We start from the raw sequence: 26,185 nt of genomic DNA, 5'->3' as shown, positions 1-26,185 counted from the left end.
CCTTTTTTCCATTTTCAAGAAAACAAAAATAACTTCTTTTTTTTATATTTTCTGAAACAGCATTTGGTTTAATTGTGAAAGAGATTAAAGGTAAAACAAAGCACCTCCATTTGGTTTAAATGTGAAAGAGATTAAAGATAAAACAAAGCTCACCCTTGTGTCATCCTAGCTAGATTCTCACTGCCTACAAAATTAGGAGAAAACATATCTTAACTTTTACATAGTCAACAAAAATGAACTTTCAATCTAACACCAAATACCAAGTTTATAGAGAAAAGCCTTGAAATCATGATATATTTATTCAAACTGTGACTTTATGTGGTCAATATCTCTATTCAGAATAATCAAAAGGGGCAAAAAGTCACTTTGTAATTCATGAGGGAACTTTACACTTTCATCACCACCATTTTCTGGAATTAATTTCTTTTTTATGAGAATCACTTGTAAATATCTTGACAGAAATGCCCTTAATTCACAATGGCTAGCTACTTAATTAGACGATTATCTTAATCCATAAACATGAGAAAACACAAGTTTTTAATGGTAATTAAGAACAAAAATGGAAGAATATATATTCACCTTCATGTATAGTTTTAGTTTTGTGTAATTTGGGTTTTTACACTTTACACCAAATACTACATGTGTGTGGTATTATGCACATAAGTATACCAATTCCACATATGTTCAGTTCAATTCAATGAAGATAAATTTATTAAAATATTTATTAAATTTATTTATCAAATTATATATATAATAAAACTAATTCATCTTTAATTATAGAAAATAAAATCGATTTAAACTTCACAAAAAAGACTTAGACCCTGGTAGGTATAAGATTTCAATAAGACAATAGTTGCTAATTTGATCGTAAAATCAATGAGTGTAGAATAGTAAAAAGCTTATCTTATGCATTCTTAGAGATAGAGAGAGACCCTTGTACAAGCCGTAATTTATGGCTAATATTTTTTATGCAGCTTTCATAGCCCACAGAAGCTTGGGATTTGTACTTTTTCTCTAGTATTGTAATCATGAATTGAACAATTCAAAGTTCAAAGCTCCTTTTTCTTTTGCTGATACCCATATGTGCATTTGAACTTTCTTTTTTTTTTTTTCTTTTTTTTTTTTTTAATTTTTTAGGCTACAAGTGCATTTTAACAATTAAACGTATATTATATACATATGTATATGACATTTACCTACCTTCTTAATCAAACTGTGAGTTGTTAAGTAACCACATTTTAGGCTGCACCATGTCCACTGACCACTGCTCATTTGAAAAACTAAACGTTTTCAGCAAAAACTAAGATGATGTCATTTGCAATGAAAAGACGTCCACCAAATTTCAATTTATTTTTTCTTAACAAAGCATAATATATAATATATATATATATATATATATATTATATAGCTAGCCTAATTAATATAGCCAAAACTAACTTCGTTTTATAGAATTATTGAATGAGTCCGACCAATAAAAAGAAAAAAAATTTGGTTTTTGTCCCAATGAATTTTAATTTATTTTACTTTATTTACTTGTAAATGATGTACCATTTTCCGTACTTCAACATGGCATGTGTCATAACTTAATTTTATTAAATGTTATGTTAAATTTGAGGAAGTCAAAAAAAAAAAAAGAGGTTAATCACATACTAGATTTCGTTCAATCACTTTCTTTTTTATTTTATTTTATTTTATTTTCCTTTTTTCAGTCCTCGATTTTGTTTAGTCTACCTAACTACACACACACACACACACACACACACATATAAAACAAAAATAAAAATTAAAGAAATAAGGGAAAAAAAAAAAACTGATGTAATGTAAGAACTGCTTCAACGTCGTGTGTGTATTACATTTTATTAAAAAAAAAAAATACCATAACGTTATCCAATAATATTCAAGATTAAAATGTCAAATCTAAAAACGTAAAGGGGTAATTAAAATTGTTAATTTGTTAACATCGAACATTTCAATTTTGGAAAAGGGAGCAAAAATATCCTTAGACTAATATTAACATGTGGTGTGAAGGTGTGGGTGATGAAAATCAAAATGTTAATAGATGGGGCGGTTGCTTAAGAGGGACGACTTATGAATATGAAGTGAAAGAAGTGATTGAAGGAGCATGAAATTTTTGACATTTTGTTAGTTGTACCCAAAAAATATATTTTTTTTTGTAATAATATTATATATGACAAAGTGTGGCCCTTTTGGAATTGGTATTGGAAAGTCCTTGTCAATTTAGAGGAGGGCAGGTTTTTTGTTAGGTGTGGACACCGAAAAAAGAATCTTTTCGATGTTGATACATTTGGGTTGCCCCCAACCCTCAAATTTAAGTTAGATAATTTACCCCAAAAAAAAAAAAAACAATTAAGCTATATAAAAATAGAGTGCTTTCTTTTTCCAATTTATGCATCCTAAATTTCTAATATATACATCATATATAACATTGTTATAGAAATATTTCCAATATATATATATATATATATTTGTTGCTTTTAACAAGTTTGCATGATAAACGGTAAAAAAATAGAATGATAATTTTTAACATTTACCATATCATTATGTTTGTAATATAAAATAAATAAAAATTACTTTTCAACCAAAAAAAAAGTCTAGAAATTGTGTTGGCAATAGAAGAAAAATGATCCTTAATTTGACTATTATATATTTTCAATAACACAAACTCCATAAGAAAGATATTTGAATATCACAAGCTGTATTATTGCCCAGTAAAATGCAAAGAAACAGATCATAACAAGCAATTCATACATGTTTGATACGTGGGAAATATGTTTGACATAAACTCAGAATGTAATGCTATATCAAATATTAAAAATATTACATTAATTAATAATTTAAAATTAAAATCCTAGTTAAACAAGTAGAATCTTTTAACAATTGTATAAAATATATGTATATATATATATATATATGTATACCCCCTCAGCCAAACAAAGATAAATAGACAGCAATTCAATAATCTAGTTTAATCAATGAAAACCAATGGAAGACTCTTGGTTAGGAGATTGTGAAAAAGAGTTGACATCTTAGAGAGTCAATATTTGCTCATCTAATCGTCTTAATGACATTTGAATTCCCAAATGGTTGTGCGAACCCAGGCAACTTATAGTCAAGTCAAGTAAGCAAATTCCCAGTGTCCAAAACTAAGAAATTAATCCAACATACTTCTACACCCTTTCTATGGATCACAGCACAAAGGAAGAAGAGAAAGAGAAAAGAAAAACAGAGTTTCACAATAACATTTTCCCTTATCTAATTATATAAAACTGAAACCCATGTGAATGATCAATTATTGTTTTCATTAGCAAAATTATGTTGAATAAGGAATTATAACAAAGGGATTTCTTTTTGATGAAAATAACAAAAGGATTTCAACTTTTACAAGCATATAACTTTATATTGTTCAAACAAGTTTGTTCTCCCCCACTAACATCAATTTCTCCATTATTACTTGGAACTGGTCTAACTGGGGCAGCACTCTCCTTTTCCTTTTTTTCTGTTTTTTCCTACATTCCAATTTTCTAGTCTGTTTCATTCAATTTTTCATAACCCAAAAAGCTATAGATAATCAGTCTGCATCACCAACCCTTTATCCATCTTAGACCAATTTCTTTTCCTCTTGATAATAATGATTTTTTTATTGACTGGAAAACAAAAGTCAACATATATATATTCACCATCCACTCCATTCGGAATGTTCCTCACTTATATTCTTTCAATTTTATTTATTTATTTATTTATTTTTTCCTTGAGGACCATTGGTCATTTAAATTATAATTTCATATTTTTAGTTGCAAATTTAATAACCAAAAGAGCCACATCGATGACTTGTCTTCTAGCATTGTTTGATGCTAATTAACCAAGTAGTACTTCAATCTAACTCTTGCTTCAAATGTGAAAGCTGTTCTCTGGGTTAGATTCTTCAAAAGGTCAAAATTTTACTTGACTAATTCTAACTGCTAAACCTTTTCTTTTTTTACTTTATTTTACTACCTCTTTTCATTTTTAATTGAATTTTCTAATATAAAGCCCTCCACCAATTTACAAAATGATAAGGAAAAGAAAGTGATAGAGGAGTTTTCTTTTACCAACTTCTTAATTTATCATTTTTGGTGAGAGACTCATCAGCTGTCATAAGTTGCAATGAGTTCTGTTGACTAGGCCCTGCAGTAATGCATACTGATATTTTATATAACTATTCTTTATTATTACTTTTTTTTCCCTCTTCTTTTGCGTGAAAGAGCGATAGAGTCAATTGGACATGGTCATTGTTTCCCAGTCAAGATCATTGAAGGAATCTTCTTCATTGATGGAATTCAAAAGAGCCTATGTTTCTTCAATTGTTAAATTATGAGAGAGAGAGAGAAAGCTAGTGCCTACCAGTTTATGGAATTATTACTGTTAGGGAGAAAGTATATAATAACAGTCACGTTTATCCGTGTAATGGTAAATAATCAACTAGAATGTAAACTGAACGATTTATAATTTATAATCTTCTGCAATATTATTCAATTATTAAGTATCACGTTTGAATGATCTGTTACACTATATTATCCATATATTGGATATATATATAAAAGAACTCTTTTCTTTGATTGGGTTTTCATGTGGATTGTTTTAGGTGAGGAGACTAATTATGTTCAACATTTTGAAAGTAACCTTTTAAGGAAGCAAAAGTAAAGCAATCAGTGACCTGCTTTTCATTCAAAGTTCCCATAAAGAGATGTAAGAGATTGCAAATGGATTACTTTGATCACATTGCTTAAGTGTTTGAAAGTTGAACAGATGGAGGAAATCAAAATAGAAAATTATTAGACCCTATACTTGTTCAAAGCTACTTTTCAATTCCCCACCCCCCTTCCCCCCCCCCCCCCCCCCCCCCCACTTTTTTTTTTTTTTTGGTGGAATTACTTTTTCGTCTATAATCAAAGTTCTAATTAATATGCTTCTAGGTTTTTTTTTTTTTTTTTTTTTTTTTTTTTGGGGTCAATAAATATGCTGCAAGGTTGGTCGTATATATAGGACTTGTTTGATTCCCATCCACACAAACATTGAGAGAAAAAAACAACTGGTAAACAGAATTGAAATGTACAAAATTTGGCAGATACATTATGATTATGTATGACCAATTAAGCAATCTAACACACTAAATTTACTTTAGAAAAATTATACAAGCAATCAAATATCAACTATCATGTTCCTCTATTCTAAAAGAAGCAATCAGATTTACTGGTTGAGCAATTAACATCAAGCGACTCATTATTCCCACCAAAGTGTGCAAAATGCCAAACTGTATTTTTTTATCTTTTTATTTATTATTATTATTTTTTTTTTAGGAAACGAGGAAAATACCATTATGGAAGATATTAGATTCACGTCCACCAAAAAAAAAAAAAAAAAAAGGGTTCACCTGAAAACTATTGCAACGGACCACAGATTATAAGGATAATCAAGGATCTGTCATTATCATTTCTAGTGGAAAAATTATCCAGGCCAAAGCAATAGTACAATCTTTCACATGCATGAATCTACTTTGGTTATTAACACATACAGCTCTGCTAATAACAATTTGCAATACGTTAAACCTGAAATTGCTCCATGGATATAAAGCAATCCCTGTTTAATTAAGGCATTTGCCTCCATATATCAATGTTATGTCCAAGGATAAACGTTTAAGCAAAACTTTGGCTGCTTGAGATCATCCGCTTCCGAGAAGCAGCCTAGAGGCACTTCACAAGGTGTCCATGGCATTTGGATTTGATGATAATTTCTGAATATCTAATCTTATTCTCATCCAAAACTAATATTTGCTCTAATAAATATTTCCACAGCATTTCAGTCAAAAGCCTTCAAAAAAAAACACAAAAAAAAGAGGCTGCTCTCTGTGTCCATTGAGCTCAGCTGCTTTGTGCTTTATCTAGTTTCTGGTTTTGTTTTGTTTTTTTTTTTTTTTTTCCTACTTTTGTTGAGTATTAAGAAAAGAAAAAGGAGAAATTAGGGATCAGGATTTACAGGGCAATCACTTTGCATTGATAATCATCCAATCCAATCATGTATAAATAGCAGATCAGTACTGCCAAAATTCTTAAGCTCTGAGTTTTTATTACTGGGTCTTGCAGCTTAAAACATATCAACAGAATCTATCTGAATTATACTACACTGTACTTCCATTTTAAACCCTTTTGGCTGCCGGAGCAGAAGGCCTTTGTTCCTAAAGCTAAAATCTTACAACCCTTGCCATCTGCTGCTTTTTTATTTTCTATTTCTTGTCACGGAATCATCAGAACCTGGTGTTTTTTTGTCTTCGTTTTGCAACACAGTTGATCTTTATCACCTGCTGGTGTATCGCATTTCTCTACCGGCTACTTTCATATTTCAATGAATAAACATGAAAACCTAGGATGGGACAACCCATGAAAAGTGGGTAAATTGGTGTTCCTGTTTGTATGCAATGATTTACTCTCTTGCTAACAAAAAACGCATGTGCCCCATCTCAATCAACCTAGAACTAATCAAAAGATTAATTGACTAATGAAACCCATTAACTTGCTGATAAAGGGACAATGACTTTATTAGGAAAAGAGAATACCATATATTTATGATTATCATCCAGATCACGCTGGATCTCCCGCATGTATTTGCCTGGGCAGGGAAATTCAAAGAGAATAATCAGGATTCAGGGGAAGAGAGAGCAATCAAGACCTTCATTCGTGCATATTTAGATCATTTACATTGTCGAGCGACATGGTCTCTCTTTCACAAAATAAAAAGATGAAAAATTCTAATAAAGCGACATATTTTAGATATCCACAAATCCTTGTAAAAGAATAAATTCAAAATTCTATATATGGACAAAAAATTTGTACAATATCATCAATGGCCTCAAAATTTCTCTCATCCATCAGAAGCAGTCCAGTCATTCCAGATGCAATCAGATGAGCATTAGCTGGATTCCTGGAAGATGAAACGACCTTCGTATTGAATTGGAATTTTGCATTATTAAAGCCGGAAATACAACCATGACACTATCAGACTGGAGCCGAAGGTCTGTCTGGACAGGAGAACCAACTGATCTAGCAGTGAACATAAGTATGTCTCTTTCATTTGGCTAGCAAATAGGTTATTCTCTCACGTTTTTGTTTTATTATGAGAGAAAAATAACAAGTTTACTAGTATATCAATGTTGATTCTCCAAAAGATCACCAAGAGTTATTTTTCCACAGTTGCCAGTATCTAGCTTATCAAACTTGCTGCAGATCAGCATAATATCTTTCTCTGTCACCTTTTGCATCTCCTTCAGCTTGTATATGACATATTCTGATTTACTGCATGCATATAAAAACCAACAAAATTATCCAAACTGAAACTTGAGCACTAAGAGGTGGCAGCTCTTCAAAATAAATGAGCATAATATAAATAGATTATTAGAACGTAAAAGTTGATATTGAGCTCAAGGGATTATAGAACAAAAGAAGAAGAAGAAGAATAGAGAGTCAATTTTGCAAGTGTTAAAAAAATAAATAAACCAAATAAAAAATGGGAACTTAAAATTGACATAGATTCAAAGGATGCATCATGCATGCAAATGGCAGCCAACATCCAACAGAAAATGGATTGAAGGATTAAGTAAAAAAGTCAAATGATACAGACTTAACATTAATGCATTACAAAATGGCTATAAATCACAAGTTGTAGAAAATGAGATTATGAATTCAGATTTGCCATACCCAGCTAGATTTTCACATATTATCTCCATCATGAGAAAGAATAAGCTTAATTAACTACAAAAATATCCAAATATTTAAACAAAGAAAAAAGGAAAAATCAACATTTAGTTCAACATTGACGCTCGCATGTAACCTTAAGCCGCTTGCTCTCGAGATTTCTTCAAAAATCTTTAAGAAGAGAGCAAATATTCAACGGACAGTAACTTAAAGAAATCACTCTATGGAACCCATTTCACAGTGTTGAAATAAACCAGACAAAATCAAACATTATCCACATCTGTAATCAAGAGCCAAATTTCATAGGAACAGCAAATAAAGTCAAAAACAACATTTTAAAATTGACTAAACCTAGGAACTAGAACCAACTACCACACTCAGGTTTCCATCAAAGGGCTGTAACCCACCATTGCATTTCATCTTTGGACTCCTAGATATAACCTTCTAACTTGCGAAAATAAATACATTAAAATTCAAAACAAACAGTCATGAAGGAAAAATAACAAAATGATAGTCGTTTGACCTCACATTCAACATGGCACCAAAAACTTGAATCAGAGCTAACAGACATTTTCCTAGTACCATGCAGCGGATACATCCTGAATAACCTTGGGAGAAGATTCACATTCTTATCAAATCTAGAATTTGGTGCTGTACCTCAAGGATAATTTAATGAGCATTCCACATTAGATTTTGTTGAAAATGATAATCTTTGGGCTTCAAAGTAAGGTTCACAAAGCCAAAGGCAGATGAGATGTCATTATTTAATTTGAAAACATAAAAATTCAGATACAAAGGAGTGACAAAGAAAGCAACATGTGAGAAAGGAAAACAAATTAAGAAAAGGAGCAAGAAGCATGTTTTAGTTCAGTCTTCGACAAGTCACATAGCATAACTTAAAGCATATGCATATATATATATATATATATATATAGTAGTTCGGCACAGGGAGTAGGCTCATAAACTAGCCTTGACCTGAAAGATGAACTGATACTTGGTAGCTATTTCATCAGGCACCATGCAAACCCAAACACAGATAATTTGCAGAAAGTGACTCTTAACAAATGGAATCATGAATTATTAGTTTCTCAAACGTAGGACAAATTTCAGATGAGCCATTATTGCATCCCATGCCATCAACAATAATCTTAAATTTTAAATAAAATAATAGATTCATAGGTTCATTCATTGCATTTCTTCACTGATAAAACCAGCATATTATTTTCTAAACGGGAGATTATAGGTACTGTGAAAAGTTTTCTTAAACTGATTTTGGCTCTTAAACATATTGTCCAATGTCCAACATAATTTTCTATAGCAACTAAAAAATGTTTTTGACTCTTAAATGAACAATATATATATATATATATATATATATAATATATTCTACAGATGGCATACAGAAATAAAACTTGGGTCACCTTTAGAAAATACGAAGTAATATTGTTCATGGTTCCTAAACAAAAGATTTACTACTGATGGCATTATATTCAGAAATGATTTTGCCTCTTAGGTGAACAAAAGACCAAAGAAGATATTGTACAGATGGCATACTTATAAAGGTCACCTCTAGCAAATAAGAAAAGTACTTTTGGCTCATAAAGACACTGCCCAATGTTCAATATTATTCACACAGGAGATAATATTGTTTATGGTTCTTAAATATGGACCATGATACATAAGACATATCCATTGTCAACAATCTCAGAACAGAAGATACTACTGATGGCATTATAGAAACAAAGGTGTCTATTTTTTTGTTAAGAAATATTTGTAAAAATCTAAAAGTCTAAAGACACCTATGTTGCTTAGACTCAGGTTAAGATGTAAAGGTACATATCTGGGATTTAGATTCTTCTAATTCTGTAATTATATAAAGCTCATAAATGAATTAGTGGGTCCAATAAATTGTCAAATTTTCACTCTCTCAAGTATAAAGGAATATCGGCTGTATAAAAATACAGATATCCCATATACAGTTTTCTTCCAAAGTTAAATGTTGTTAACACAAACCCAAAACTACACAATTAACTACAAAACCAAAAAACGAAACATAAACATACCTTACAAAACCATTATTGTCAATATCAGCAGCGAGGAACTGAGCGACAGTCATATCCTGACCAAGAACCCAATTAGCCATTTTCCTGTGTCGTTTATCTACCCTTGCCTCTGCCAAATACAGAAATGCCCTCGCAACTGCAAGAGTCGATACAAGTAACCAAATTGAAGCAAAAATACGACCAGGCAAAGAGTTGAATGCCCGGTCACCATATCCAACGGTTGTCACCGACATAACCGAAAGATAAAACGAATCCACCCATCCAAGCCTCTCCACAAAATGCATAACCCCCACACCTATTCCAATACAGAGCACAACAACCCCCAAAGCCAAAGCCACTTTCATTCTGATCCTCATCCTACCTTTCTTCACATCAATTATATAAGACCTCGCCGACTCTTTCTGATCACCCACATCCTGAACATTCCTCAGCAAATAATTCTCCTGCAAATCAAGCACATAGCTCACCATCCCAGTGAGCAAGATATCAATAAACCCGAAACCCACCAACACAAACATTATAGAAAATAGTTTCGTAGCCGTACTATCAGGAGTTATATCTCCATAACCGATAGTGCACATTGTCACAATACAAAAATACAATGCATCCACAACAGGGTGAGTCTCGGTTGCTCTGAAATTGTCACGGTTCAACCAATATATAATCACACCCAGCGATAAATAAATCACGAGGAGAAGGAAAGCTTGGTGTACAATTGATTGCGAACCAAATTTGGGTTTGGACACAGAATTGTTCTTTATCTCGTTGATTACAGCCATGGCGGGCGCGGTTTTGGAGCGGTGTAGGTTGGTTTTGGTCCATGGGTAATTGGGGTCGAGGAGCCAAGCTTGCAGGTCCTTTGGGGTCGTGGGGTTGTCTTGGTTAGAAGAGGAAGAGGGTATTGAAGAATTGAGAGAGAGCGTCAGAGCATCGACTATGGGGGAGCTGTCTCTGGGTGAAGAAGAAGGGCCGAAGATGAGACGGTCTTTGAGCTCCGACGGGGTCATAGGGAGAGTGATCTCATCATTTTCCGGCAACGGGCAGAGTTGGGGTGGCAGTGACGGCGGTTTCCACCTGGGGCTAAGATACGTGAGCAGCGGGTCATTCTCCATCTGGGTATGCCGGAAGACCGCTTCAGAGATGATCGGAATACCATAAACCGAACTAGGCAAAGGAAAATTTTCAAGATGTATTAAAGACGACGATTGAGAAATGCGATGGAATAGTAGAGAGATTTGGTTCGAGATTAATTCAACTCGACCAACGGTAAAAAAGAAACAGACGCAGAGAAGCAGAAAAAGAGAGAGAGAGAGATTATAGGCGATTAGGGGAGAGTGATTCGGCGTGTTGGTTGGGAAGGAAGACAAATCAGTGGAAAAATTCTATGGCTATAACAGCTCAAAGCGAGAGTTTTCAAAGAGACTCTGACACAAACTTACAGACTTCACTGAAACTGAACAGACTATATTTTGTCGTGTACATCAACCATAAAACTACACAACACAATCAGAGATTCGTTCCCTCCATCTGGAATATCTCTACAACCTTCCGTGCCTTCAGTTTAATTTCATAAGACCACCTTTATTGCTTTCAACCAATAAGGGAACACTCCACTTTTTCTGAAAAAGATTACCCAAAAGAAAAAACACACACGGAATTTTTGGATTTTTTTTTTTTTTTTGGGGGGTATTTTTTATGAGTAAAGATTGAAATTATGTAATGTATAATAGTGTAGAGATAGGAAATATACAAATTGCAAGTATGACTGGATTAGCATAAAGATTAGTCAACAATAAATTATGATTTATCAATTAATATCCCATCTGTAATTTGGAAGGTTTCGACAAAAAATAAAATAAGAAAAAATAATCTGTAATTGGGAAGATTATTATCTTTCAAGTTTTTTTTTTTTTTTTTTTTTTTGTTTTACTTGTGTGATCAAATATATCATATTTTATTTTCTTGACATTAAAAAATTAGGCAACTTTTGTAACAATTTACTATTTTCAAATGATGAATGATTATTTATAAGGTATTATGATAAACGTAACAGCAAGGACAGTTCATAATTTTTTTTTTTTTCTTTTTTTCTTTTTCCCCCCGGTTCTTTTGGTGGGGAATGGAGTTGTTCTCTTTAAATCAAAGCACACCCGTATAAGGTGAGAAAAACCTGGGTAGGACTGAGGGACTCCCAGATGGTAACAACTAACAACTTCAATTATGTTCCAGGTAGAACCAAATTTGGGATCTGAAATTTTTATTTTATCTACTTCCCTCTCTCTCTCTCTTTTTTTCTCTTTTTTTTTTTTATATATTTTTAAGGTTTAAGACCAATTTAATTACCGAAATTTAATTTTTGATAAATTTAACATGTTAAGTCTATGAAATATCAAATACAACTTAATTTATTATGCAAAAAAATAATAAGTGACATTTCAACAAAAGTAAAATGTTAGGCAAAATATAATGATGTGTTAGTGCAATTTTTAAAACGCTAAAATATTCTCTTCTAACTACTATTTTTCTTGAATTTTTAAAATGATATGAAATACTATATATAGATACTTACCAATAAATTTGTACAATGGTACCCGTATTTACCGGTTATGATTGTAGCCCAACAAGAAAGACTAAGGCAACATGCAAATCGCATATCTTCGGACCATGTCTTTTTCTCATAAAATTATTAAAACCCCCCACCTGTACACAGCCACGCGTCCAATTATAAGTTAACATCTCATGTTTGTTGTCTTTCAATCGAATATTCCTAAGTTGTTGGGAAACCTAACTGCATTCTCCATCTCCATTACAAATCTAGATTCTTCAAAAAATAACAAGGTCTATAATGAAGCTCCATCAGTATACCTCTCCAGCCAAAATCAGCTATGTTTTTGTTGATGTTATTTGAAACCCTCAATCTCCTACAATAAGAAACCGTGTACAAATATCAAACACAAAATCCACTTTATACTTTTTCTTTTGGGCAAAGACATTAAAATGTGAACTCGGACACCTAAAAGCTGAAATTGACGTTCCAGGGTTTGTGAGGCTTCAACCAAATTTCTAGCAGGCCATCGCAAGCATAACACCAAAGGGTGAAAACGTCCACCTAACCTAAAATTGAGGGCAAGTTTGGAATAGAAGAACAGGATAGCATCACAATAACACAAAAGAAGCACAAATACAGTCATAAGTAAAACAACCCAGCACGCAAGTTATTCATATGCAATTTTACAATCAACAAGTACTGTGACATATGGTAACATATTTCCAAACAAGAGTTTAGTCATCATCCTCAAGAACACTCCGTCGCCTCTGAATCTGCCAAAAAAAAAAAAAAAAAATGTAGCAAAAGTATTCAGAATATTTTGAGTAAAATGCAGACAATCATTATATGGTTTAAAGATGGTCATAACATACTGTGACTTTGGTCTGTTTAGTTGTTTGGTTGTTGATCTGTTCCAACAATGATATGAGCCTTTCTTCAGAAACCTGCAAATGATGCATTTAAGAATGTTATTCAAATTGAATCTTTGTATTTCAAGACATCAGAAATTAATCAATTCACAGAAGCATAAAAATTTGCACAAGGATACGTGAACATTTCACCATACCTTCTCAGCTATCTGGCCCATTTGAGCAGCTCTCAGTACAACATCTTCAACACTCCTTGCCTTCTCAGGTTTCACCAAAGCAATTCGAGCAACTGTGCAACAACGTACATGCAACATCTTTTAATAAAATAACCATACTTATTTACCAAGGAAATCATATTTTTAGTAAAGAACCATATATTAAAGAATCATTCTATACAAGCTAATTTTTTTTTGGTAGAATATAGAAGAGAAGAAGCCAATTACTAATTGCTGCTTAGAATTACAATGATGTAACATACTAATTTATCCACAAAATAAAAAATAAAATTATCCACCACAGTTCTTATATCAAATTCTTACTTTCTATTCACTGATATTTGCCCATCAACTTCCAATGGCTTTCAAGCCCTTCTAACCCTATAAACATGTACTGTCATTCCTTCCTCACTAAGACCACAAATCGCAAAATTTACAAAAGCAAAATTCAAGAAATATAATTATCCAATGCAACCTTTAGTTAAAGAAAATCATTACCATAGACAAGCCAATTTCCAATGCTATCTTACCAATGAAGAGTGGCAAACATTTTTGATTCCCTACTCTTGCTTAGAAGCCATGAATAAATGATGTTTTGATTAATAATTTGTTGAGTTATCATCATTACCAAAAGCATGATACAAGGAATGATGGAAAGCTTTAAGTATTTAGTAAGAAATTGAATAAATACAATATGTCATGCCTTGAAGTGTCTAATACAGTAAAGTCTACATAAAATATGTATCCCTTCAGTCATACATCTATTAACCTGTCTAAAGAGTCCATTTGTCAAAGTTCAAGACATTTGCAAAACTACACATATTATACTGATTATGATGTATGAGCATCTCAAGGCTTATTGTCATCCAGTCTTCAATCAATTAGATATTTGGGAAGTATGACATGAATGTAAAAGTTTCCAAAAGCAGTTTTGACACACACAAGGCCCACATAATGCTCTAGGTAGTAAAAGAGAAATGGCGCCCTGGGTTGTTCAATCCTGCCACTTGGACAATATTTTTGAAAAGATTTTTCCAGCCAGATAAAAAGGAAAATAAAGTTTCTTCCTTTAACACATAAAAAACAAGTACATCATGACCAAACTGATTATAATCTGTTGTAAGAATCAAAATTCACTGAATCGATCTAATGTTAACAACATAATAAGGAACATGGAAAGTGAGAGAACTAAACTGCTAAAATGTTCCTGAAGCATTTTACGTTCTTAGGAACATAGTTTATGTTAGACATACAATATTGAACAAGTAATTCAACAAAGTTGCAGCATAAAGAAATGGTAAAAATTCAATGCATATTTCAACTGTTGCCCATAGATATATAGGAACCTAAACGTAAATAGTTAAACCAGGAAAAGAACAGATTGCCACTTGAGACAAGCAGAAATGAAGAAATTCATAAAAATAATGCAAATATTAAAATCTCATAATTAACAATGCAACATAACGCCCCTCTCAGATATGAACTTACGTCTTTCTCGTGCTTCAGTAGATAAAATTTGACTAAGCATCATCTGCCGTTGTTCCTCTGCCTCTCTACATTAGTTCATAATGCATCAGATCACTTATAATACGTATTTTTCCTTTTTTTGACAAGCTCAAAGCTGTAAATATATTTTAATAAATATGTGATAAAAATTAAATGCAATAAACAACCTCTTGGCATCATCCTGTGCCTTCTGCTGTTCTGAGTTTTGCTGATTTCCCTATTTATCAATATAGTTGAATAGTTAATATCTGTATGAAAAATAATGTAACTAATATTATTGGAAGTAAAAGAATATAAACTAATGCACTGTTTACCATGCCATGCTGAGCCATAAGCTCTTGCATTCTTCTTTGTCTGATTGCTTCCAATTCGGGATCAGCCTAAATACAAAACAAAAATTTTTTAAATTTGGAAAAATAATAATAATTCTTTTATTCGAAAACCTAGCTTTAAACAAAGCTCTAGTGTCAAATAAATGAAACGTTGAAAATCTATCTTATCAAAAAACTTCCACTTCTTTTCTTTTACAACTACAAAGTTGCTGCGGGGCTCATACAGAAAGGGCTAAAATTAATGACAATGCATCATTATATCTGGAAGAATAAAATTTTTTATGTTAGTACATGGAAGCACATATACATGTTTAGCAGAAGGGAAGAAAGAAAGATTTTAGAGTACTAGGAATAACTAGGAATAAGAACAGTTTTTGAGGAGCTTCTAAGGGAGCCTGATAGGATCTCCCAGTAGCATCTAAGTGGCTAGCCATCGTGTTAACAAGAAAAAATAAAATTCCATGTCCAAATTGAAGGGCTGAACCAATGCAAGAATGAAATATCCTATCATTGTTAAGGCTTCCAGAAGTCAAAACAAATTTTCTGATATATGATTTGAACATGTTTATTTACGAGCCATTCAGACAAATTTTTACCCCATTTCTTGCAACTTTCTTCATAAAGTTTCTCTTTCAAGCTCATGGTCCTTTGGCTTGCAATATATCACCAGAACCATACATGGAAAAATGCTCTCCCACAGTTAAACTCATAACGACATCGTTATGTAAATAACTACATCCATAACAGCTGGTGTCAAAACCGATAACACTACATGTCAGAATTTCTACCGGACATTTAAAGTTAATTTCATATCTACATAATTGTTGGTATCATAGCTGACATAAAAAAGAAAGGAAAGATATTATAGCACAAGTTGAGACATCAATATACTAACAATTAATTATCATCCTCATCATCATTCGAAGCCGGGTCGGAATGATTCGCTATACTGCTTTTTTTTTTCTTTTTTTTTTTTTCAATTGCTAAAACCGAGAAAATAATTGCAATTCATCAAATCAATCAAAGGACCTTACTTTTCTTCCCCACTATTTCCGGATGATAAACTAAAAATTTGGCATCGTTTAAATAAAACCTTAATCAAAACCCTAAAAAAGATAAAGCCCAGAATCATACTCCAGCAAATCAATAATCAGCAATCGACATCCAAAATATTGCAGATGACACGGAAAATCAGAATCAGGGAGATAGTAAACATCACTTTCTTTTTACTGAGAAAGAAAAAAGCAGAAGGCACCATTCAAAGCTGAATATTATTTTTTAAAAAAATGGAAATGCACAAAAACAGAGGAACTAAGTGTTCAAAATTCAATCCCAAATTCCGATAACAATAAGTTTAAAAAAAAAAAAATACATATATTAGTTTGAAAAAATATGGAGGAAAAAAAAAGACCAGCACAAAATCGGGTATCCACAAAACCCTACATTTGCATATGGATGCAGAGAAAATGTCGAAAACGAAAAAAAGAAAATCGAAACGTATTAAATTATCACTGATCGCAAATGGGATTACCATTGATAAAAAGAGTGTGGAAGGACGATCTACTTCTCCAACAGCGCCTTCTTGACAGCAGCAGCTAACAGGCTTTGGCTCCTCACCAGCAACGACCCTTGCGTTTGAGAGACGCGACTGTATAACCAAGTTGTTTTCTTTCTCTTTTTCCTTTTTAAGGGTATAAAACGAATTTCATAAATCCACTTCTTTGATTTTATTTATTTACTTTTAGAGATTTATCCTAAACCATTTTTGTTTATTTCCTTTTTGCTTTTTATCTTTCATTTTTATTTCTTTAAATTTAATTGAGTATAATTTATTCCTGATGCTTTTTTTTTTTTTTTTCCTTCTCTCATTCCATAGTTAACTGAGGTATTTCACAAACTGTAATGTTATTAACTAACATTTAATATAAACAAATTAACAAAAATTAAAAATGAACCATATTATCAAATTAAACTTAAAAAGCATATTCAAGGAGTGCTATAGACATGGCACAAATTTGAAAGGAGTGAATATCGATGTGTCATATATGTATATTTAATATATTACCAATTTAAAAATTCATCTCTGTTATAGTTCTAAAGTTCCATTTAACATTATTTACCAATAATAATAATAATAATAATAATAATAATTCCCTTTAACATTGCATGTGAATTATATGACGAAGTTGTCTTTATTTTTTCTTCATGGTGATTTTTATTTTATAAAAGAATAAATTTATCTTACTACTACAAATTTTTTTTTTAATCGAACCAGTGCATTATTAATAAAGCCTGGTTATCTTAGCAAAAAGTAAAGCCTAGTCCAACCAATCTTGAAAGCTCTTTTTGCTTACTAACACAATGTTGAGAGCTTTTTCCGTCCTTGGCTTCAAGTGTACGAATCAAAAGCTCCTCTTTTGCAAGGGAAAAGAATGAGATAAGAATAAAAGAGTCGTCGAAAAGTGACAAAATCTACCTGGACATTAAAAAGTAAAGAAAATCTTATTATCATAAATATATATATATAGCTTCCATTATTGTTATTTATTTATTATTATTATTTTTTTTGCTGGAATGCTTCCATTAAAGAATCTGGATTTACCAATGGATTCATTAGCTCTTTTACATAGTAAAGTTATTGGTTGAATTCTTTGAATTCAACTAAGCACATACCTATTTCAAACAAAAATTAATTAAACTAAACTCCCAAGTTGCAATTACTTACACTGACTTATTTATTATAAAGGCTATTAGAATTTATTTTCGGTTAATATAAACCAAACATTTTTCTTTTTCTTTTTTTTCAGGAGCAAAAATTATAAATTATTATCGCATTTATTACCAAAACCCCTCCAGACATGGTAAAACGCTCTTAATCATTATTCTGATTCTGAACACCCAGAAAAAGAAATTATAAAATCTGCATGAAATACTTTGCTTTCAAGCAAATATATGCAAGTGGGCCCTGATTTCACGTGCCCTACCGTTACCAATTACCAGACCCCATGCAAGTCACTCTTCTTCCATTGGATTCCGACAAACAAACAAACAAAAAAAAAAAAAAAAAAAAACTATTTAACTTTGTTAAGGTCTTCCTAAATTCACGTGATCTCTTAATCAACGGTCACAGATCTAAAAAACTAAAATCTTGAATCCGAACGCGTTACCACATAGGACTAAACCTCGAACAGCTAAACAAAATATATGAATATTAGGGATAATATGATCGTTAAACTATATTTTATATGACATCTTAATTTCTAAACTATTTTTTATGATAATTACATTTTAAATTTTTTAAAATAACATACCATTAATCCAAATTCAAATTCAATCAAAATATTTAATAAAATATGCACATGCTTATCATGTATAAATTTTATAATGATATTAAATGTCATTTTAATTTAGCAATTTTTTATGTCTCTATTAAAATTAGAGAAGAACAATCATAAATCATAAACTGTACTATCTTATTTTTTAAATTCATAAACATAGGCTGAAAAAAATTTTCAATTCTAAATATTTTATTAATTCAAAACATCCCATTAATTTATAAAATAGAAAAAATTCAAAATTATTTTTATATAACTTCATTATATAAGGTTGCAACAACAAAATACAGATAATTCAAAATTTAAATCAAAATTAATTAACAAAATTTGATAAAGATATTAGATATTAAATTTAATTAATTCCCAACAAACAAAAAAAATTTAATCTTTAAAAAAAAAAAACAAATTTACTTTTTAAAAATATATCAAATTTCTCCAAATTAATATCCAATGTAATCAATTGAAATCTAGAAATCCATTTTTTTTCTCTCCTAAAAATTATCATTCATCAAAAATCAACTTTTCAAAATTTATAATATCCTTCCTTCCTCTATGGATGCATATCTCTCGACCGTCTGCTTCCCAACGATCCCATGGCATATGGAATTGAAGTCGACATGGAGCTTGAGTGTATCCCAGGTTCAGCAGTCTTTTTGCCTTTGATAAAGTATTTAGTGCATCTATGATCAAACCAGACAAGTAGCTATAATCAATATTTATCAAAAAAAGTATCCATAACCGGTGCAGTATTAAATGTTATAGTCCCAAAAGCGATGGAGTTTAGCTTGATGAAAATTGAAAAGATGTTTCGGAAAGGACATATATAGTTGTTGAGTATAAATAATCTTTAATACCTTCATAAATTTAGTACATAAAAAATATATGCATTTTGATGAAATTTGAATTTGAGATAATACTGTATTGAGATTTACTTGTCATAAAAAATGATTTAGGACTTACAGCGTATAGTTTAAGAAGATTTGATGACATTATCCCTTTATATTATTTATTTTTAACTTACTTCCACTTGCACACTGATTTAAGTCAAACTATAGTAATAGATCCAGAAGGCTTAAAAGGAAAGCAACGGTGCTTCTTCTTCTTCTGAGAGAGAGACAGAGAGACCAGAAAACAGGGGATCGCCATCGGAGTCGGAAATGGGTTTCACAATGGGTTTGAACTTGCTTCTACTCGTGGCCATGGTGGCGACCAACATTCTCTCTCTTTACCATCTCTCTTCCACTATCCAAGCACCCAAACCCCCACCTCCCCAACAAGTTCCCGACCACCTCCTTCACCAGCTTCACACCATACGCGCCACCATCAACCACCTCACGCGCCACCACCCCGGTTCTTCTTCCGGAGTTAGTTCCGGTAATAGCAAACCTCCCGTTCCTTCAGATCTCGTCCTCTATTCCCATCTATCCCCCATAGCTTCTTCTTGCCATGACAACCCTGACCTTCTCCACAGGTACATGAACTACACTCCTTTCTCTACCTGTCCGTTAGATTCGGACCTCGCCGAGTCTCTCGTTCTTCGAGGTTGTCATCCACTTCCTCGTCGTCGTTGTTTCTCTAAAACCCCAACAAAACCCACTTCTTCTCTTTCCCAAGACCCCTTCCCTTCCTCGCTTCCCGATTCCAACGTCTTGTGGGCCAAATACTCCTGCAAGAGCTTCGACTGCCTCAACCGGTTCAATCCCAATCTGGGCTTCGACCCGGCCCACGATATTGCTAATTTCATGACTTACAAGTCCGAATTGGACCTCCCGATCCCGCAGCTGTTGCAGATTGCCAAGGCGGCGAACTCCGTCATTCGTCTAGGCCTTGACGTCGGCGGTGGGACGGGAACGTTCGCCGCAAGGATGAAGCTCTACAATATCACCGTCGTGACCACGACCATGAACCTCGGAGCGCCGTACAATGAGGCCGTGGCGCTGAGAGGTTTGGTGCCGCTCCACGTGCCGTTGCAGCAGAGATTGCCCGTGTTCGATGGGGTTCTGGATCTCGTGCGGTGCGGTCACGCAGTTAACAGGTGGATTCCCGTGACGGCGTTGGAGTTCTTGCTTTATGATGTCGATAGGGTGCTGAGGGGAGGTGGGTACTTGTGGTTGGATCATTTCTTCAGCAAAGGAGTGGATCTTGAGAAAGTTTACTCGCCGTTGATCGGAAAACTGGGATATCGGAAGGTTAAGTGGGCAACGGCGAGTAAGACCGATTCCGGCGGGTTGAAGAATGGGGAGGTTTACTTGACTGCTCTTCTGCAGAAGCCTGTGTCAAAATGAGTTAGAAATTTTTTTTTTTGAGGTATAATTAGTCTTTCACTTCTTTTTATGAATGACTGTGTTTCATTTTTCAGCGCTCTTTTTTTTCTTTTTTTATTTTTTGTTTTTTTATTTTGGGCCTTATGAATCTTGCATTGCTTCTGGTTTTATAAATCTAGAAAGCATAAAACATTTGTAGTTGCTTTGAGCAAGATCCATATGCGGACTATATTTCTTTATATAGAACAGAAAATAGTTGTGGCATTCTATCTAGGTTGATTTGGATACTGGAATTTCTGATTTGTTTGATGATGGTCAGTTTAGATCTTTGATTGTAAACGTTCAATGGTCAATAGTAAATCTCAAACATACATCATCTATGCCACTTCTTGACCAAATTAAAAACCCCAGGAATGACCAAATTTCAGATCCTTCTAGGCTAAGATTTTACTTAAATTATCCATGTAGGCCCTTTTATTGGACTCAAAGTTGATGAAATTCAATTGAAACGCATTGGCATAAACTGATGCGTTGAGATAGGTTACAATGCAACTTTGTTTGCATTCTTTTACTGTTTTTTACTAATGCAGGTAACCCTTGGAATGATAGTGATTGAATATATAGTGGAAGTTCTTCAATTATTGTTTGATAATGACTATGGTTGCTTCCCATTATTGGCACCATATATAACAAGAGCTTTGTGAATCATCTCATTAGTTCCCCCCCGAAATTCTGAATTCAGGAAACTTTAATCTCTCGCTTCCTTTCCTTTCCTACTGAAGAAATAAATAAGAGAATTGCGAAAGAGATAGAAAACCATGGTGTTCTTACAGAGAAGCTTCTAAACTCGTAGAAATTTATTTTTAATACTGGTTAAAAAAGTTTGTTTTAGAAAGAAAAAACAACTTTTAAAATTAGTTCTGCCAGTTTGTTTTGGAAAGAAAAAACAACTTTTAAAATTAGTTCTGCCACAATTTCCTTATAATATAGACATTCATGCAGTTAGGGTTGGGATGAGAGGGAAGTGGGATTTGGAAAAGTTGTTGAAGTTATGAAATTCAGTTCTGTTGAGAGGGCGTCTTTGGGGACTACTGGGTGTTACTAAGACTTGTTATGGTATTTAAACTACTTGCATTACGCATCTAAACAATCTGAAAAACATCATTTCCTTTTCTATGTTAGCGTAGCATAATTCAGAGTCTGCAGATGCATAATATAATTAATTCTTTGTTCTACAATCATGAGGCTTCCTAATTCAACTGCTTCTCATGCAGGGCAGGGCACTGTTTAGACAATTATAAAAGCGATATAAGCTGTGATGAAGATGAAAATTGCCCCTCCAAATCAAGTATTGAAGCTACCTATTTATTTCCACAGAAGTGGATTATACCTTATGTAGACAATTGTGGAATATAATGTTAGAAAGCATAGGGAATGAAGGTGAGTTTGTAAATCTACCGAAAGCTTTGGGGGTGAAAAGCATGGTGGAGGTGACGGCAGAGCTTGACTTCTTGTAAGATAAAGTTATTCGTTTTAATTCTTTTTAGAAATAAATATGCACAAGGGAGATTTTATGATTCTGTCCATGTTCATATCCTGGTAACTAAAAAAGCAAAGAAGGACGGAAATGGTTCAGAGAAAGAACTTTTCCTCTCCTCTTTCCACCAGGTTTCTCGCTTTTACATAATCAAGCATTCATATGTCGTATTCCTGTTGATACTTAGACATAAGGCAGTCCTTTTACTCTTCTAGATTTTCTATGATTTGTATTGATATTTTTGTTATAATTCAATGCAACTGACAGCAAATTTAATTCCATTACTGATATGATAGAACGAACGCTTAAATTTCATATTTTTACATTTTATTACAGGTAAGGAAAATGGAAATACTTAAGCCAAAAAATACAAAAATAAAATAAAAATATAAAGAGCAAAACTTAAGTCTGGTAAATTTGTATTTGCATATTTTTCATCGTACTTTTACTTTGGTATAAGAAAATTAAAGTCGGAGTATGCTAGTGTTTTGTTTTTTGTTGGAAGGAATGCTAGTTTTTAGCATAAAGAATAATGATAGTGTCCAAAAGTATACCAAGATGTTTATTTAATAATAAGATGTTAATATTTTATTAGTTTATATTTAATTATATTTATCTTTTAAAAATTCATCTTCGTTTAATTTTATTTAAGTTGTAGTAATAGTTATTTTTTCAATCAACAAATTAAAATCATGTCATCTCACCAACTAAAAACGTCCATACATGGAGTTCATCATTTCTCTATCACTAAAAACAACAAAGTCAAAACATTTTTCGTATCAAATATCTTCATATCCAAAAAACAACCCCTTGAACGCTCTATCCATTTCAGCCAAAAGCACCAAATATGACATGACACAACCATACCACTTAAAAAAGGGAAAGGGCCAAAATAAAAAAAAAAAATACAAAAAAAAATAAAATACAAAACCATATTATTTCCAGGCAATTCATAGAAATCCGACAGTTCAACTACCACCAACTTTCCGTCTCAGTAGATGCTGAAACTGAATATTGTTTATCTTAGCAGCAAGTATGAAGTCATTCTCAGTTAACCCACCTGTAAAATTTGCAAATAATTCCACAAAATTTAATCAATTCATTTTCTACAATAGGTCTAGTGAATGATATTATAACTATAATGACACCAAACAACCATTCACTTACCAACTGCATGTGTCCAGATCTCAATTGTTACATTGTTCCATTCAACAAGGTGAAGGTCAGGATGATGACCTGCATAGACATTAAATTAAACAATATTAATATCCAAGTGCTTCAATTCGAATGCATTGTGCATATATGGTCACAAACGGTGAAAGGTAAGAAACCTTCAGCTTCCGCAACTTCGGCTACAAGCTTGAAAAATTCCAATCCTTTAACGAAACTCTTCAATGTCCATGACCGCTTCAGTTTTAGTACGCCACCTTCGTTGACCAAATTCCATCCATCCACCTAAACAGTATATAATAACTAAATAATTTACACTTTTATACACAAGTTAGGCCGCCGGTATGACAGTCACAAACCTTTGTGATTAAAATGTTAGCGGCTTCTTTGGTCATGGGCCGCAACTCCTTCAAGTTGCAGGGCACACACTTCTTTGCTGATAGATCTGATGGAACCATCAAACAGGATCAGGCACAAGAAAAACCACATTCATTACAAAACAAGGCACAGAACCATTTATCAGTAGTAGATAAATAGCAAAAAGAGCAAATGCTGCAAGAAACAAGACAAGAATAAACGTAACCTCCAAAAGTTCAGCAAATTAAAATTTCCTTTCCACCAAAGATGTCTTTATTTTCTATTTGTAGTATTTGTTGATAAACAACTAGACATATCATATTACATATAAAAGTTGCAACTGCAATGCCATCAAAAGATTGCTAAAGTCTAAACGCACCTCCTTTACTAGTGCAAAAGGTTCTAAATCCAGAAACTGGGTTTCTAGTTGGTGACACTCCCACATTGTCCTGAAGTATCTCAAATATTCGGAAACTGGAACTGTATATAAGTACAAAACTCATCTTTAATATGTAAATCCTTCTTTAAAAGAAATGAAGGGAGAAAAAAAAAAAAGGTCAAAAGCCAACCTAGAAACTAGAATATTGACTTTATATAGTTATTAAATGGAATATATTAACTTATTAAGCTACACGACACATAAAACAGTATAATCTTACAACACTAATGTAATGGAGAATACATGCAAATTCCAATTTGACAAAACATCAAAAATCCAAATACCAAGTCAAATAACTTGAAATATCACGTTCAACAATATAGGTTTTGTTTATTATGGAAAACCCTCAAAGAATGTAACTCAGGCATATATACAAACACCTAAGATGCCATCAGAATTCACAAGCAGACAGTATGCTAAATTATCAAAACACAGACTTGAGTTTTCATTTTTTGAACTTCCATCCTTAATATGAATTGCAATCTCGGAATGAAAATCAACTTATATTCCCAATAAGAATTCATTCAATTACAACCTTTTCAACAAAAACAAGGTTCTTCCAAGAAAAGAAAAATAAAAAGTAGATAATAAAGCAAGAGAATTACCGTCCATGATGACGTCCGAGTAAGCCGTGAAACAGCGATGTCAAAGGCACCTGAAACTTGGCACAAGGAAAAGGAAATCTTTAGCACAGAGAAAAAGCTAAGGTACAAGAACACCGAAAAAAAGAAAAAAGAGCTCCGGTTTGTGGTCCAGTCCCAACTCCCAACCTTAGGTTTTGAGAAAGGATTAGGCAGATGAGAAAGCTGTAACCGTAAGATTCGACTCATCTTCACTACTTTTTTATATTCGAACTCTACGAACTACAACTTACCTAACAGATTAAATTTCAGCCGACTTAGACGCGAAGCGATAATTCTCAATTTTATTAAATTTTTATTTTCTAAAATAGAATAAACAATAATATATATATATATATATATATATATATGAGATTTTTTACGATACAAATGTTTTTTGAATGAACGTTTGATGTTTTTTGTTTGAATAAATGTGTCGATTTTACTTATGTTTTCACCTAAAAAAATATTAATTTTATATGCAATCCATATTTAAAATTGATATTTTGATTAAAAAATATTAATTTTGAATACATCCATATTATAGAATTCTTCTATATAAATATATTTATACTTATATCTTTATTTTTTTTTAATTTTTCTAATAGGATCTTTCTTTTTTTTTTTTTTTTGGGGGTCTCTTTCTATGTATTACTTTATGCACATTTGATAAAGAAAAAGAAGATTTAATGTTAGCCTCATTAGTGTTAGCCTTGCTGAAAGACTTTCTTTTTTTATATATTTTTTATTTTTTGATATATAGACAAATTTAATTTAAGATGGTTAAATTTAGTTCAATTGTAGAGGTAGATAAAGGTTTTTTTTTTTTTTTTTTTTTTTTGGGTGATGGAAAGGAAAATAAAAGCTTTAAATGTCTAAGGACAGAGGCATAAAGTTTTGTTACTTTTGTATTATTGTGAAGTTTCAATACTACGGTGCAAAATGACAATCTTTCTATACTTTTAAAACATAAAAAGGTTGACGTTGGATTAAAAAAATAATAATAAAATAAAATGCATATATATATATATATATATTTTTTTTTTGTATTTATTTATTTAGTGTTTGGTTGAGTAAAATGCATATTCTGCAAAACAGTTAAAGACTCATGGAAACGAAAACAATGTATTACTTATTACCACCAAAAAAAAAAAAAAAAAATTGTACTAGTAACCACTTAAGTTG

General features: G+C 32.3%; 4 protein-coding genes across 6 annotated transcripts; 1 reads left to right on the top strand and 3 right to left on the bottom strand.

The window, feature by feature from the left end:
- Positions 1 to 6,696: 6,696 nt before the first annotated feature.
- Positions 6,697 to 11,501, bottom strand: LOC107413690 (two-pore potassium channel 3). The gene is made up of 2 exons (XM_016021706.4): positions 9,809 to 11,501; positions 6,697 to 7,346 (listed from the first exon to the last, which is right to left on the bottom strand). The coding sequence occupies exons 1-2, from the start codon at positions 10,918 to 10,920 to the stop codon at positions 7,199 to 7,201; spliced, it is 1,260 nt and encodes a 419-aa protein (XP_015877192.3). The 5' UTR covers positions 10,921 to 11,501; the 3' UTR covers positions 6,697 to 7,198.
- Positions 11,502 to 12,946: 1,445 nt separating this feature from the next.
- LOC107413384 (uncharacterized) lies at positions 12,947 to 16,969 on the bottom strand. Of its 2 annotated transcripts, none has more exons than XM_016021336.4 (7): positions 16,810 to 16,969; positions 15,261 to 15,326; positions 15,114 to 15,163; positions 14,929 to 14,993; positions 13,423 to 13,514; positions 13,229 to 13,300; positions 12,947 to 13,129 (listed from the first exon to the last, which is right to left on the bottom strand). In XM_016021336.4, exons 1-7 carry the CDS (start codon positions 16,810 to 16,812, stop codon positions 13,091 to 13,093), a joined length of 387 nt encoding a protein of 128 aa, XP_015876822.1. In that variant the 5' UTR covers positions 16,813 to 16,969; the 3' UTR covers positions 12,947 to 13,090. The 2 variants fall into 2 exon arrangements, with proteins under 2 accessions (XP_015876822.1, XP_015876817.1); XM_016021331.4 differs by lacking the exon at positions 16,810 to 16,969 and adding an exon at positions 15,875 to 16,007.
- A 2,665-nt stretch (positions 16,970 to 19,634) lies between these two features.
- Positions 19,635 to 22,695, top strand: LOC125424143 (probable methyltransferase At1g29790). Its single transcript, XM_048480717.2, has 2 exons — positions 19,635 to 20,920; positions 22,152 to 22,695. The coding sequence occupies exon 1, from the start codon at positions 19,771 to 19,773 to the stop codon at positions 20,896 to 20,898; it is 1,128 nt and encodes a 375-aa protein (XP_048336674.1). The 5' UTR covers positions 19,635 to 19,770; the 3' UTR covers positions 20,899 to 20,920; positions 22,152 to 22,695.
- On the bottom strand, positions 22,150 to 25,255 carry LOC107413499 (pterin-4-alpha-carbinolamine dehydratase 2, mitochondrial). Of its 2 annotated transcripts, none has more exons than XM_016021467.4 (7): positions 25,151 to 25,255; positions 24,986 to 25,035; positions 24,321 to 24,421; positions 23,944 to 24,029; positions 23,746 to 23,869; positions 23,582 to 23,650; positions 22,150 to 23,474 (listed from the first exon to the last, which is right to left on the bottom strand). In XM_016021467.4, exons 1-7 carry the CDS (start codon positions 25,208 to 25,210, stop codon positions 23,383 to 23,385), a joined length of 582 nt encoding a protein of 193 aa, XP_015876953.1. In that variant the 5' UTR covers positions 25,211 to 25,255; the 3' UTR covers positions 22,150 to 23,382. The 2 variants fall into 2 exon arrangements, with proteins under 2 accessions (XP_015876953.1, XP_015876945.1); XM_016021459.4 differs by having other exon boundaries at positions 24,986 to 25,041; positions 25,151 to 25,254.
- Positions 25,256 to 26,185: the final 930 nt, after the last annotated feature.

This window comes from Ziziphus jujuba, chromosome 1 (assembly GCF_031755915.1).
Source record: "Ziziphus jujuba cultivar Dongzao chromosome 1, ASM3175591v1".
In the NCBI taxonomy this organism is placed as follows: Eukaryota; Viridiplantae; Streptophyta; class Magnoliopsida; order Rosales; family Rhamnaceae; genus Ziziphus; species Ziziphus jujuba.
Note: the sequence above shows the minus strand (reverse complement) of the source record. Positions and strands in the feature narration are given on the sequence as shown.